This window comes from Nycticebus coucang, chromosome 3 (assembly GCF_027406575.1).
Source record: "Nycticebus coucang isolate mNycCou1 chromosome 3, mNycCou1.pri, whole genome shotgun sequence".
Classification (NCBI taxonomy): domain Eukaryota; kingdom Metazoa; phylum Chordata; class Mammalia; order Primates; family Lorisidae; genus Nycticebus; species Nycticebus coucang.
Window position 1 is genome coordinate 45,744,177 of NC_069782.1, and position 12,295 is coordinate 45,756,471.

General features: G+C 36.6%; 1 protein-coding gene across 4 annotated transcripts in view; it reads left to right on the forward strand.

Annotated features, from left to right (window-relative positions):
- OSBPL8 (oxysterol binding protein like 8) overlaps window positions 1–12,295 on the forward strand; it is a 174,840-nt gene that overhangs the window by 73,305 nt on the left and 89,240 nt on the right. The window contains exons 3-4 of one of the 4 annotated variants that reach the window (XM_053584321.1): window positions 1,715–1,753; window positions 8,109–8,145. The exons of 1 other annotated variant lie outside the window; for it this stretch is intronic. In XM_053584321.1, the coding sequence (XP_053440296.1) occupies window positions 1,715–1,753; window positions 8,109–8,145 (76 nt within the window). The remainder of the gene's footprint in view (window positions 1–1,714; window positions 1,754–8,108; window positions 8,146–12,295) is intronic. 2 more of the 4 variants (XM_053584322.1, XM_053584323.1) reach the window with 2 other exon arrangements.

A 12,295-nucleotide genomic window follows, 5' to 3' on the forward strand; every position in this document is an offset into this window, starting at 1 on the left:
GAGGCTTAATTTTATTTTTTTATTTTTTTTAGAGATAGAGTCTCATTTCATCGCCCTCGGTAGAGAGCTATGGCATCACAGCTCACAGCAACCTCCGGCTCTTGGGCTTAGGCGATTCTCTTGCCTCAGGCTCCCAAGTAGCTAGGACTACGGGCATTGAAGCTTAATTTTAAAAGAATAGGGCACTATCAGAGGCTTTTGAGTGGCCAGAGTGATGGTCTAGGGAGGAAATTAAGTTGGTAAGTTAATTGTTTCCTTCTGGGTCCCTTAGTCTTTATCATTTGTTGTACCACTAAGTAATTGTGCTTTATGTTTATTATATACTGCTTTTCAAAAAAAAATTATAAAGTACTCTCATGTAAATTCTTTATTATATTTATTTATATCATTTATTATATAAAAAGATACAATAATTATTTTAATAATAGTAAACTATTATTAAACCTCACAACAATTCCATAAAGTTAGGTTTAATAATTAATTAGGCTCAGTGCCTGTAGCTCAGTGGTTAGGGCGCTGGCACATATACTGGGGCTAGCAGGTTCCAACATGGCCCTGGCCTGCTAAACAACAACAACTACTACAAAAAAATAGCTGGGCATTGTGGCGGGCACAAGAGAATCACTTATGCCCAAGACTTTGAGGTTGCTGTGAGCTGTGACGCCACAGCACTCTACTGAGGGCAACATAGTGAGACTCTGTCTCAAAAAAAAAAAAAATTCATTAAAGTAAGGCTTAATAAACTTACAAAGGACAAAAATAAATCAGAAGTTAAGTGACATGCAAATGATGGGCTAGCTTGAATAATAAGTAATATTGGGTAGACTGGAGATAACTTTCCTCACCATCAGCTGAAGTGCTGTGCGGTCCATACTGTCTTCAGTATGTGGTGGTCTTCATGGCAGCAGAGTGAGACTGAAAACAGGGACACATATAGAAAGGGAGATGCAGAAGTTGAGAAATTAGGTGATACAAGTTTAATGTGGGGGTACTAATGGGAAATGAAAGAAAAGGCTGGATATGAGATGGACAGTATAGGGGTAAAAATAATCAGAACTTAATCATTTGATCAGATTCAGGGGGAAAGTCTCAGATGACTCAACATGCTTGTAAGAAAGATGGACAGATCACTGTGAAAGCTGGTTTCTAACAGAAAGCGGCTGCTATTTTTGACATAAAGATTCTTTGTGAAGCAAGCTTAAAGCCCTTCCTTTATTAACAGAATTTTAGAACTAGAAATTAATTTGCAATTATGTCCAAAAATACAGGTAGAAATATTTTGAAGTTTTAGAGATAGTTGAAGCTGAGCACAGGGTATGGCCATTCACGTATTGGATGGGAGGACAAAGTGGAGACAGGGAAACAGGAGAAGGGAAGTTAGAGCAGTGGATTTTTTTAGCAACCAAAAGAAGAGAAGGCTTAAGTGAAAAGGCTATTAGAATTAAATAAATACAGGAAGGCTGAAAACTGTGACAATCTCTCAGAATATGCCAGAATTCATTATAATTCTCTGAAGCCAGAATAAAAAAAAAAAATTTTTTTTTAAGGATTCAGTTTTTAGTGTAAAAGTAATGTTGAAAAAATTTTTTTTTTTTTCTGCTACTTTAACAGTTAATTGCACCACTAAATTCATTAGGTAAGCCCTGGGTACTCCAGATTCGAATTCAGGTATACGAGATTAAATCACTTCTGAGAAAGTTTGTTTTCTTTTTAGATCTTGGCATATTCAGAAGTTGCTGAAGTTCAAGAGACAGTGAGTAATACATGGTGCTATGTTAAAAAATGTTAATGTTTTTGCATTTCATTAGTATTTAAAATTGGATTCTTAAAATAAATTTCCCATTGTATTTAATCATAGATGATTATGTCATTATAATAAAGAGCTAGTGCAGGTTGAAAAGAGCCTAGTGTAGGTTAAAAAACTGAAAAGAGCAGTTTTTTCTTTTTGTTTTGGAGACAGGGTCTCACTTTGTGGCCCGTGGTAGAGTGCTGTGGCATTACAGCTCATAGCAACCTCAAACTCTTGGGCTCAAGCAATTGTCTCGCCTCAGCCTCCCAAGTAGCTGGAACTACAGGTGCCTGCCACAACGCCTGGCTATTTTTAGAGACAGGTCTTGATTTGGCACAGGCTGGTCTCGAACCTGTGAGCTCAGGCAATCCACCCCTCCTTGAGTGCTAGGATTACAGGTATGAGCCACTGCACCCAGCCCAAAAAGAGCAGTTTAAAAAATTGCTTAACCTTTAAAAAAATCTAAATAGATTTAATCTTTTTTTACCATAAAAATAATGCATACTAGTATACCATATTTAAACAACATCTACTTCCTAAATGTAACCACTATTAATATTTTGGAGACTTCTTGTCTAAGTTTGTATTATATGTCTTACATATGAAAATTTATAAGAATGGAGCCATATTCCATTTCCACAAACTTCTTTATAACCTACTTTTAAAAGCCAATATAAAATGGATGTTTTTCAGTAGGGAAAAAAGTACTTGGCTGACTATATATAGTACTTTATTGTGTGAATGTGCTTGTATGATTATTTATTACCCTGTTTAAAATAGATTACATGGGTGGCACATATGGCTCAAGTCAGTAGGGCGCCGGCCCCATATACTGAGGGTGGCAGGTTCAAACCCAGCCTCCACCAAACTGCAACAAAAAATAGCCAGGTGATGTGGCGGGCGCCTGTAAGTCCCAGCAACTCAGGAGGCTGAGGCAAGAGAATCGCTTAAGCCCAAGAGCTGGAAGTTGCTGTGAGCTGTGATGCTACGACACTCTTATCAGAGGGTAATAGAGTGAGACTCTGTCTCTAAAATAAAATAAAATAGATTACTTTTTAAAATTACTATAAGTGATGTTTTTGTGAGTATCTGTGGACATTTTTAAAATTACTGTAAATGGTGTTTTTGTGAATATCTGTGGACATATTGTGAACATTTTGGACAATCACATTATTATATATTCTAAGAAGTAAAATGCTGGATCAAAAGTGTGATTAGGTTATTTTAAAATAGTTGCCTGGCAGGTCAGATCATATTCTCTGTCCAACAGTGATAAGCTGTAGTTCCCTCAAAAATATTCCTTTAAAATCTCTCTTGTAAAACTCAAGTATAAAATGTGCACATCTGCATTTTGCAGATGATTACAGAAGTAAAATTCAGCTAAGTGTAGACTGATGACTGCTGTTCAAAGAACAAACAGTTCTCAGCTGCATTATATATTCCTCTCTGAAGTTTCTTATTCTAAGGGCCTAAGAGAAATAGGGCACTCTTGAGATGTTTTATATAATCCTTTGAATTGGGTTTTCTGGGAGCCAGCTGAAGCAGGATTACTTCTGTTAGAACAGCTTGATCAACTTTATTGGGTGAAGAGGTGCCACCAGCTACCTCCGTGCTTGATAAACTCTACACTTTCCCTGAAGTTCATTAGATGACTTTCAGGGGTCCTTTCCCATGGGCCACATGAGGCGGTATGATTGTATTTGTTCCCGTTTTGTTTTTTTACTTCAAAATAAGATATGTGCAGTGTGCATAGGAATTTTTTGGTAGTTTTTGTTTGTTGTTTTTTTTTTAATTATAGTCCGGCCCGCCAACGGTCTGAGGGACAGTGAACTGGCCCCTGTTTAAAAAGTTTGAGGACCCCTGAAAAAGTCAAGCCCTTGTGCATGGTTAGGAAGTTCTGTGCTAAAGGCAACGGAGTGAAGGCTGCTGATCTCATGAGTTTATCTCTGTATCTTAGGGTGGCTATCCATCATGGTTTGCTCCAGATTGAGGGGTTTCCCTAGATAAAGTGCATAATGATGAACTATCCCTTCCTTTGTATTTCTTAAATATGGTATATTTGATGCTAATTATAAAGCGAGGTGGCAAATATTTAAACATACAATGAAATCACATTTTTTTTTGTTTGCACAATGCTTTTTCTGAGATTTATAGACTAAAATTGGTAAAGGTTAAATAATGGCTATAAATATATATATATTTTTTTTAGCCGGGGCTGGGTTTGAACCCACCACCTCTGGCATATGGGACCGACGCCCTACTCCTTGAGCCACAGGCACCGCCCAGCTATAAATATTTTTTATGCTTTCAGTTTAAGAGGCCAGAGTGCAATGGCTATTCACAGACACCATATTATAGCTTTGAAATCATGGGTTTAAGTGATGCTCCTGCTTCATCCTCCTGAGTAGCTGAGGCTACAGGCCTGTGCTACCACACCCAGCTCTGTTTTATCTCAATGGTCTTTTTATAAACAAAGTGATGAGAAGTTCCTGGAGTTTTTTAGATTCTAACAGTAATATGGTTCTTTAGCGTTGCTTTTTACTTTTGAAAATAGTTTGTAGAAAGTGTTTTCCTATCAGTAATTTCACATTGTGTTTATTCGTGTCTTACACACCATGGTGCTGTACTAGTTAGCCCGAGGTCCTGATGTATGTCCTTACGGCAGATTCCTTCATCTTAGTTAGTTCTGAAGTGAGGCCTTCTTAGGCCACACTGTCTAAAATTTTAACTCCCTTTATTTTATATGCTTTGCTTATTTTTCTCTATAGTTTTTATACTGTATGAGTTTTTCTTTATTACGTTATTGTTCATCTAAGGGCAAAGTTTTTGTCAGTTTTGTTTACTTCTGTTTGGTGTCTGAAATGAAATGTGTCCACAGTAGTTACTTGGTAAATATTTGTTGAATGGATGATTGGAATAGACTGTTTTTTTCGATTATTTTTCATTGCCTCAATCTGAAAAAATTAGGATTAATTCAATAAATAGAATCAGATTTATCGAACACAGCCATGCTTGAGGATATAATGTTGATAATTATAAGTGGAGGTTTCTGGAACAAATATTCAGGTATTGCTATATATGCTAGGGATTATTATTATTATTTTTTTTTTTTGTAGAGACAGAGTTTCACTTTATGGCCCTCAGTAGAGTGCCGTGGCCTCACACAGCTCACAGCAACCTCCAGCTTCTGGGCTTAAGCGATTCTCTTGCCTCAGCCTCCCGAGTAGCTGGGACTACAGGCACCTGCCACAACGCCCAGCTATTTTTTGGTTGCAGTTTGGCGGGGGCCGGGTTTGAACCCGCCATCCTCGCTCGGTATATGGGGCCGGCGCCTTACCAACTGAGCCACAGGCGCCACCTGGGATTATTATTTTTTAATAAACAGCTGTTTAGAAGTTGACATAGTGCTGTTAATTAAAAAAAGGAGAGACTATAATAGAACTGTGCAGTCAAAGTGAGACTTTCTGGTTGTTCTCTGGTCTGGTGGTTCCCATTGTCAAGAATGAGGACTGGTACTCAGTCAAGGCATTGACAGATACAGAACAATCTCATGTAAACAGTTTATTACAGGGAAAAGAAAGAAGCTACATGAAGTGAAAGTGAAGGAGGATGTCACCCAAAGTGGCACAAAGTGAAAATACATTCCAGAGAGAGAGAGGAGTGGGCCAGTCTCTGAGAGGAGAAAGACCCTGAAGTCCCAGCACATGCTGCCTTTTTATGCCCACTAGTTTCTCCTGCCTTTTTCCTGGCAGGGTTGGTTGCCGTTTTTCTACTGCTGAGGTGATTGAGAGGTTGGAATTATTTAACAGGCTATATAACAGATTGGTTTTGTAACAATTTACTTTCTACACATGAGCCTTCCCCAGAATCCTTAGGGAAAGCTCCACCCATGCTATGCTAATTAGATGTTAATGAGCCCCAGGTCAGTTAAAGGTCACTAGGAGCTCCTTACTGTGTGTGTTCCCACTAGGGAACAGTCCTAGCTGCAGTTTGGTTCCTAGCTAAAATTTGGTTGATGCTCTCCATCTGTAGCCACTTCCTTGTCCTCTGTTAACTCTCCACCAGTCCTAACAAGCTTATCATTCTTTTACTCCATCTCTAAGACCTTGGAACATGACTGGCTTTGTGAAATTAAATACACTCAACTATGTGTATATGATAACAACCACTGCTTTCCTTTAGGAAGTTACTAGTACTGGGAGATTTTTAAGATGTCTGGGAAGCATTTGTAAAGTTTGCCATAGTTGTCTCTGCCAGCTTCCTAGCCTTTTCAGTTTTGTAATTTTATGTTAGTTATTGATGCATAACAAGTTATTCCAAAAGTAAGGGGTTTAAACAAGCATTTATTATCTCAGGAATCCAAGAGCAGTTTAGCTAGATATCTCTGACACAAGATCTGTCCTGTGTTTGTGGTCAAGATACTGGCACTGTTGGATCACAACTGAAAACCTGACTGGATGGAGATAGAGCTCTTCCTGGATCCCTTAGTGGTGTTGGCAGACCTCACCAACACCAAAGTTACTTTGCTTATATTAGGCCTTTGTACAAGGCTGCCTCATGAAGTCACTGCTGGCTTTCCCCAGGGTAATTTCTCTAAGGAGAGAATGCCAACAAGATGGAATTCATAGTCTTTGTACAATCTAATCTCAGAAGAGATGTCCCATCACATCTGCCATATCCTATTCATTAGAAGTGGTTTAGCAAGTCCAGTATATGCTCAGAGAAGGGATTATGCAATAGGAAATCTGATCACTGGGGGCCATTGTAGAGATTGCCTACCACAAATACTTAACCTCTTTCCATAAGCTTGCTACTTGAGATAGATAACATGGCCATCAATAAAAATGAGGTGAGCACAATTATTTCATTGTCAACAAAGCGCTATATTCTTTGTTTCCCTGTGAAACAATTTATAGTAGGTCCTTAAATGGGTGACAGCAGAAAAATGAATAGAGCAAATGCTTTTAAGGCAGTGGTTTTCAACCTTCCTAATGCATCCTAATGCCAGGACCCTTTACTACAGTTCCTCATGTGGTGACTCCCAACCATAAAATTATTTTCATTGCTATTTCGTAACTGTAATTTTGCTACTGTTATGAATCGTAATGTAAATATCTGATATGCAGGATGTATTTTCATTGTTACAAAGGGATTGCGACCTACAGGTTGAGGACGGCTGTATTTAAGGCATTTAGAACATAATTTCAAGCATTGAGAAGTAGCTGTCATTTTAGGGCAAGTAAAAAGGTCCAAGATTTTCTCCAAGGAGATGACAAAGATGACAGATGCCCAGAGCAAACAACTACTACCTTGTTTTGTCACAATTAAGATTCCCTTACTTTCTTTAAATAAAAACCAAGAAATAATGTAATTAGTGGTTTTAAAAAAATGTTTGTTGTTACATTAGTTTTTGGTATGTTACTGTATTTTGTATCTGAAGTGAAGGAGAGCTGAGAACTCTGTTCCTACCAAGGCAGACAAAAATACTTGTCACAGGTAACATATAGAATAATGTATGTTAAAGCAGTGACTAAATAAAAGGTCAGCAGTCTGTTTCCTGTTTATTTTAGTTGATTGCAAGTTCTTCATTCAAGATGACCTTCCTAAAGACCAATAGCTCAAGATAATATGCTTGATATTTAGTAGGTCCTAAGAAAATTTTGTCTGGCTTAATAAAATTTGTCTTTCTAATTAATAATCCTTTTTTTTTTTATTTTGCCACTTGAGAAGAAATGTGTTCTACTTTGCTAATGTCTCTGTAAAAGCTCTTTGCACAATGCTTGGCATATGATCAGCACTCAGTAAATGTTACTTTCTTTCTTGTAGAAGAAACATACTAAATCTAGATGTAGTGTTAAGCGCTTTCATGGCATGCAGAACTAATATTTAATAGTGCATGGATTTTATATGTTGTTAAACCACCTTAAATTTTAGGAGTCAGCAACTTTTGGCTGTTTCTTACATTTCTAAATAATTTTTGTCACTCCTAAACCATATCTTGAATTACAGTTGAAAGTAATTTTTAAGTCGGGTAATTTTCAACACAGAATACTTGGGTGTGATTACATTTTCTTTTTCTACTTTTTTTCCCCAAAACAAAAACAAATGTTTGAAATTGCTTATTTCAAGATTTTTTGTTGTGTATGAATGATATCCCTTATAAATTTTGATTATTGCAACTGTGTGCATGTGCTTTCTACTTATAAACTAATGCTGTTTTCCTTGTCCTTTTATTTCACTGCTGCTTCCTCCTGATGCATTTTGCTTCTTCCTGGTTTGGACTGTGTTTGTTTGCTGCTCAATTACCCTGCCTTAAAAGCTTCTTGGTGATAGCAAAGATGTCCTTGGGCCATCAAGTAAGTAGCTAAAGTTTGAATGGCATGTTTGGGGACATGATAATATTTTGATGTGTACCTTAGGCAAATGGTATTTCAGTTTTAATTTATTAAGTATTCTACTTTTCTTACAATGAATTGAAATGCAAAGTAAAGAAAATAGATGGTCACTGAGTACTCAGTGCTCATCTTTTCTCATCTATTTGAGATTAATAGGCAGTGTTTGTATATTTACATCTTGGATATCTAAAGATGAATTATTTACTTATTCTGTAGGACCTCTTAATAATAGTATACCTTTCTATAGTGATCACAAGGCACACATAGGTCAGACTACTATGAGGCTAGCGATGGTACAAGAAATTCACTGATGTAAGAAAGTGAGAAATACTGTTCTATTTTGTTAGACTTATTATTTCTTACATATTTTTGAGACAGTATCTCACTCTGTTGCTGGGGCTGGGGTGCAGTGGCAGATCGTAGCTCTGCAGCCTCAAACTTGTGGGCTGACATGATTCTCTTGCCTCAGCTTCTCAAGTTGCTGGGAATACAGGTGTGCATCACTGTGCCTAGCTCATTATTTTTTTAAATTGTTTTAGAGATGGCTTGTTGTACTATGTTGTCCAGGCTAGTCTGGAACTCCTGGTCTCAAGTGATCCTCCTGCTGTGGACTACCAAAGAGCTAGGGTATGAACTGCCATACCCTGCCAGAATTTTCACAGAATAGATAATTTGGGTATGAATTTTTAAAAAATATTTTGGGTATTTCTTAAGTGGAACATGTCTTACCTTAGCGATTTAGAAGACATTTCCTTTAAAATTATATCCAATTTACCTCAAGAAAAAAAAAAAATTTTTTTTTTTGAGACAGAGTCTTGCTCTGTCACCCTGGGTAGAGTGCCGTAGCGTCATAGCTCACAGCAACCGCAAACTCTTAAGCTATAGCAATTCTCTTGCCCCAGCCTCCTGAGTAGCTGGGAATACGGGGTGCCCGCCACAACGCCAGGCTAGTTTTAGAGATGGAGGAGTCTTGCTCTGTCTGAGGCTGATCTCGAACCCATGAGCTCAGGCATTCTACTTGCCTCAGCCTCCCAGAGTGCTAGGATTGTAGGTGTGAGCCACTGCACCTAGCTACCTCCAAAAATTTTACTGAAAAAATTTTGGGGGGATTTGGGGGGCTTGACACTGTGCTAACATTTGGATATGTGCAGTGAATAAAATATGTCCCCTGCCCCTAAAGAGTTTTATAGTCTAGCTGGGGAGTGGTGGGACAGTTTTTATATTAAAAATCATAGAATGACTAAGGTGAAAGGAACTTCTCAGATCATCTAATAAAGCATTAATTTTATAGATTAAGAGCCCAAAACTAAGAACTTAAATATTTAAGATGTTAGAATTGGTTACTAGCCCAATACATCTTCTTCCTACTGTTAATCAAAAATTGGAATAAAATGATTCTTTTGCTGAATTCCAGTCTCACCAAATAATTAAGATTTTATTACATCATAAATTAGAGAAAGATTTTAATTTTTTTGAAGAGCAATGTAGGAAATTATATTGATTTAGGGAGTTTTAAGTTTTAGTATTTATCTCTTTTTTTTTTTTTTTTTGAGACAGAGTCTGACTATGTCACCATTGGTAGAGTGCTGTGGCGTCACAGCTCACAACCACCTCAAACTCTTGGTTTTAAGCAATTGTCTTGCTTCAGCCTCCCAAGTACTGGGACTACAGGTGCCCCCCACAACACTCGGCTATTTTTTTGTTGCAATTGTCATTGTTGTTTATCTGGCCTGGACTGGGTTTGAATCCACAGCCTGGGTGTTTGTGGCCAGCTCCAAGCCTAGTATTTATCTCTAATCATCTGACTATTGCAATTAAGCTTCTTGGTCTAGGATTCCTTGTGTTTCACCAACCAAAGGAAAGGACTGAAGGAGATAATGGCAGAGATTTCTTTTAGCTATAAATCTTTACATCTAAATCAGTTGGTATTTGTTTGTAATTGTGGTTATAGTATGTAATTTTTTTCTGAAAATAAATGATATAAATATTTTAAAGTAATATGCTAAATTCCTTTTTTCATTCTTAATTGCAAAAATTCCCAATGTTTTAAATATAGTGTTTATTATACTACCAGCATTATTTGGAGAGTAGAAATTTTAAAATTGGGAAAAAGGACACAAATCTCCAAACATTTTTATGTTTTACTGTTTAGCTTCGTGATATTTGGCAGATGATTTCAATGGATTCTTTAGTTAATTACTTCACATATTCAGATGTTGACTCAGATGAACTGAATGGCATTGCTGAATTTCACAAAACTGCAACGTTTTTATTTTAGGAACTGGGTCTTATAAATGGAGGCCCTTAATTTTTACTTGGAATCTGAGAAATTTACTAAGTTTATATTTTAAGTATATATAAATATACAATATATATTAGAGATGACTTTATAATGTACTCTATCAAGTATTAAAAGCCTGGGGCTCTATAATTATTTACTAGAGATGATACATCTTTTAAAGGTAAGTACACTTGATCCTCGAACAACATGGGTTTAAGTTGTGAGGGTCTACTACAAATGAATTTTTTCCAGTAAATATTTTGGAATTTTTTTGAAGAATTGCGACAACTTGAAAAAACTTGCATACTAAACCATCCAGCCTAGAAATATCACAAAAAAAGGTATGTCATGAATGCGTAAAATATATGCAGATACTATTTTATCACTACCATAAAATGTTTGCAAAGCTATTATAAAAAGTAAAAATTTATTAAACACACTGACACAGGCTGTATATGGTGCCACTTGCAATAGAGATACATGTAGACAAATGTAAGGATATGGTATTAAATCATAAAATCAACTATAGTACTTACTATACCACTGTAATAATTTCATAGCCACTTCCTGTTGCTCTTGCAGGTATCTGCTTAAATGCAGTATGGTATGACTCATCTACACGTGAACAGTCCTTGTCTCTAGTAAAATGTGTATCACAGTGAAAAGTGATTTTTCCTCGTTCTCACATATTTTCATCACATTTAGTGCATTACTGTAAATTTTGAATAACATCATGAGACCCACATGAAGTGCCACTGGTGATGCTGTGAATGCTCCCAAGAAGCAGTGTAAGGTCATGGCATTACAAGAAAAAGTTGAATTGCTTGATATGTACTGTAGATTAAGGTTTACGGTGGTGGTTGCCTGCCATTTCAGACAAATAGTTCATCTTGTGAACAAATGATGTAACCTCAGTGGTATTTGTAAGTACTGAACAGTACTATAAACTTTTCTCTTCCTTATGATTGTCTTAATATTTTCTTTTCTCTGGCCTACTTTATTGTAAGAACACAGTATATAATACATACGACATGCAAAATATGTGTTAGTCAACAGTTTGTTATCAGTAAGGCTTTCGGTGAACAGTAGACTATTAGTAGGTAAGTTTTGGGGGAGTCAAAAGTTATATGTAGATTTTCAACTTTCAGGGTTCGGTGCCCCTGACCTCCATGTTGTTCAAGGGTCAACTATAATTTCATAATATTTGATTAGGATCTGTACTATTGAGGGAAAAAACTACATGATACATATGGACATTTAAATTATTTGAGTATTTAGGAACTTCTAAGTAGTGCCTTAGAAGAATGAGACAGGATTTACCACAGATTATTAGTTATGACTTCAAAAAAATATTTCAGCTTCTCCTTAAATTAAGGGCAAACACAGACTGTAAAGCTAGGAACATTCTTCAAATTTTATACTTATGAATTGAGTTCAGAAAGTTACGGATTTATAGTTTCCTTAGAAGACACAGCTGGTATGTTAAGTATATACACACTGGAATCATTACATATTCCAGTATGATTTCTGCTGTACTTGAGATCAGTAGTAATGTGAGCAGCAAAGTTACTTTATTTTCACTATAAGTAGAACCAGTAGAGGGCACTGTAATGTCATCTTTTGTAGGTGAGTTGGTTGACTATCCTGTGAGAAATGGTGCTGGAATCTTAGAATGATTCATTCAACAAATATCTGTTCAGTCACTTAGCAAATATTTATAGAGTATCAATTATGTGCCAAAGGATACAAACAGAAACAAAGTCACTGACCCTCTTAAACTTTGTATTTGAAGAGTGTGCTGTTATAGAAATGATACAGAACGTTGTACTG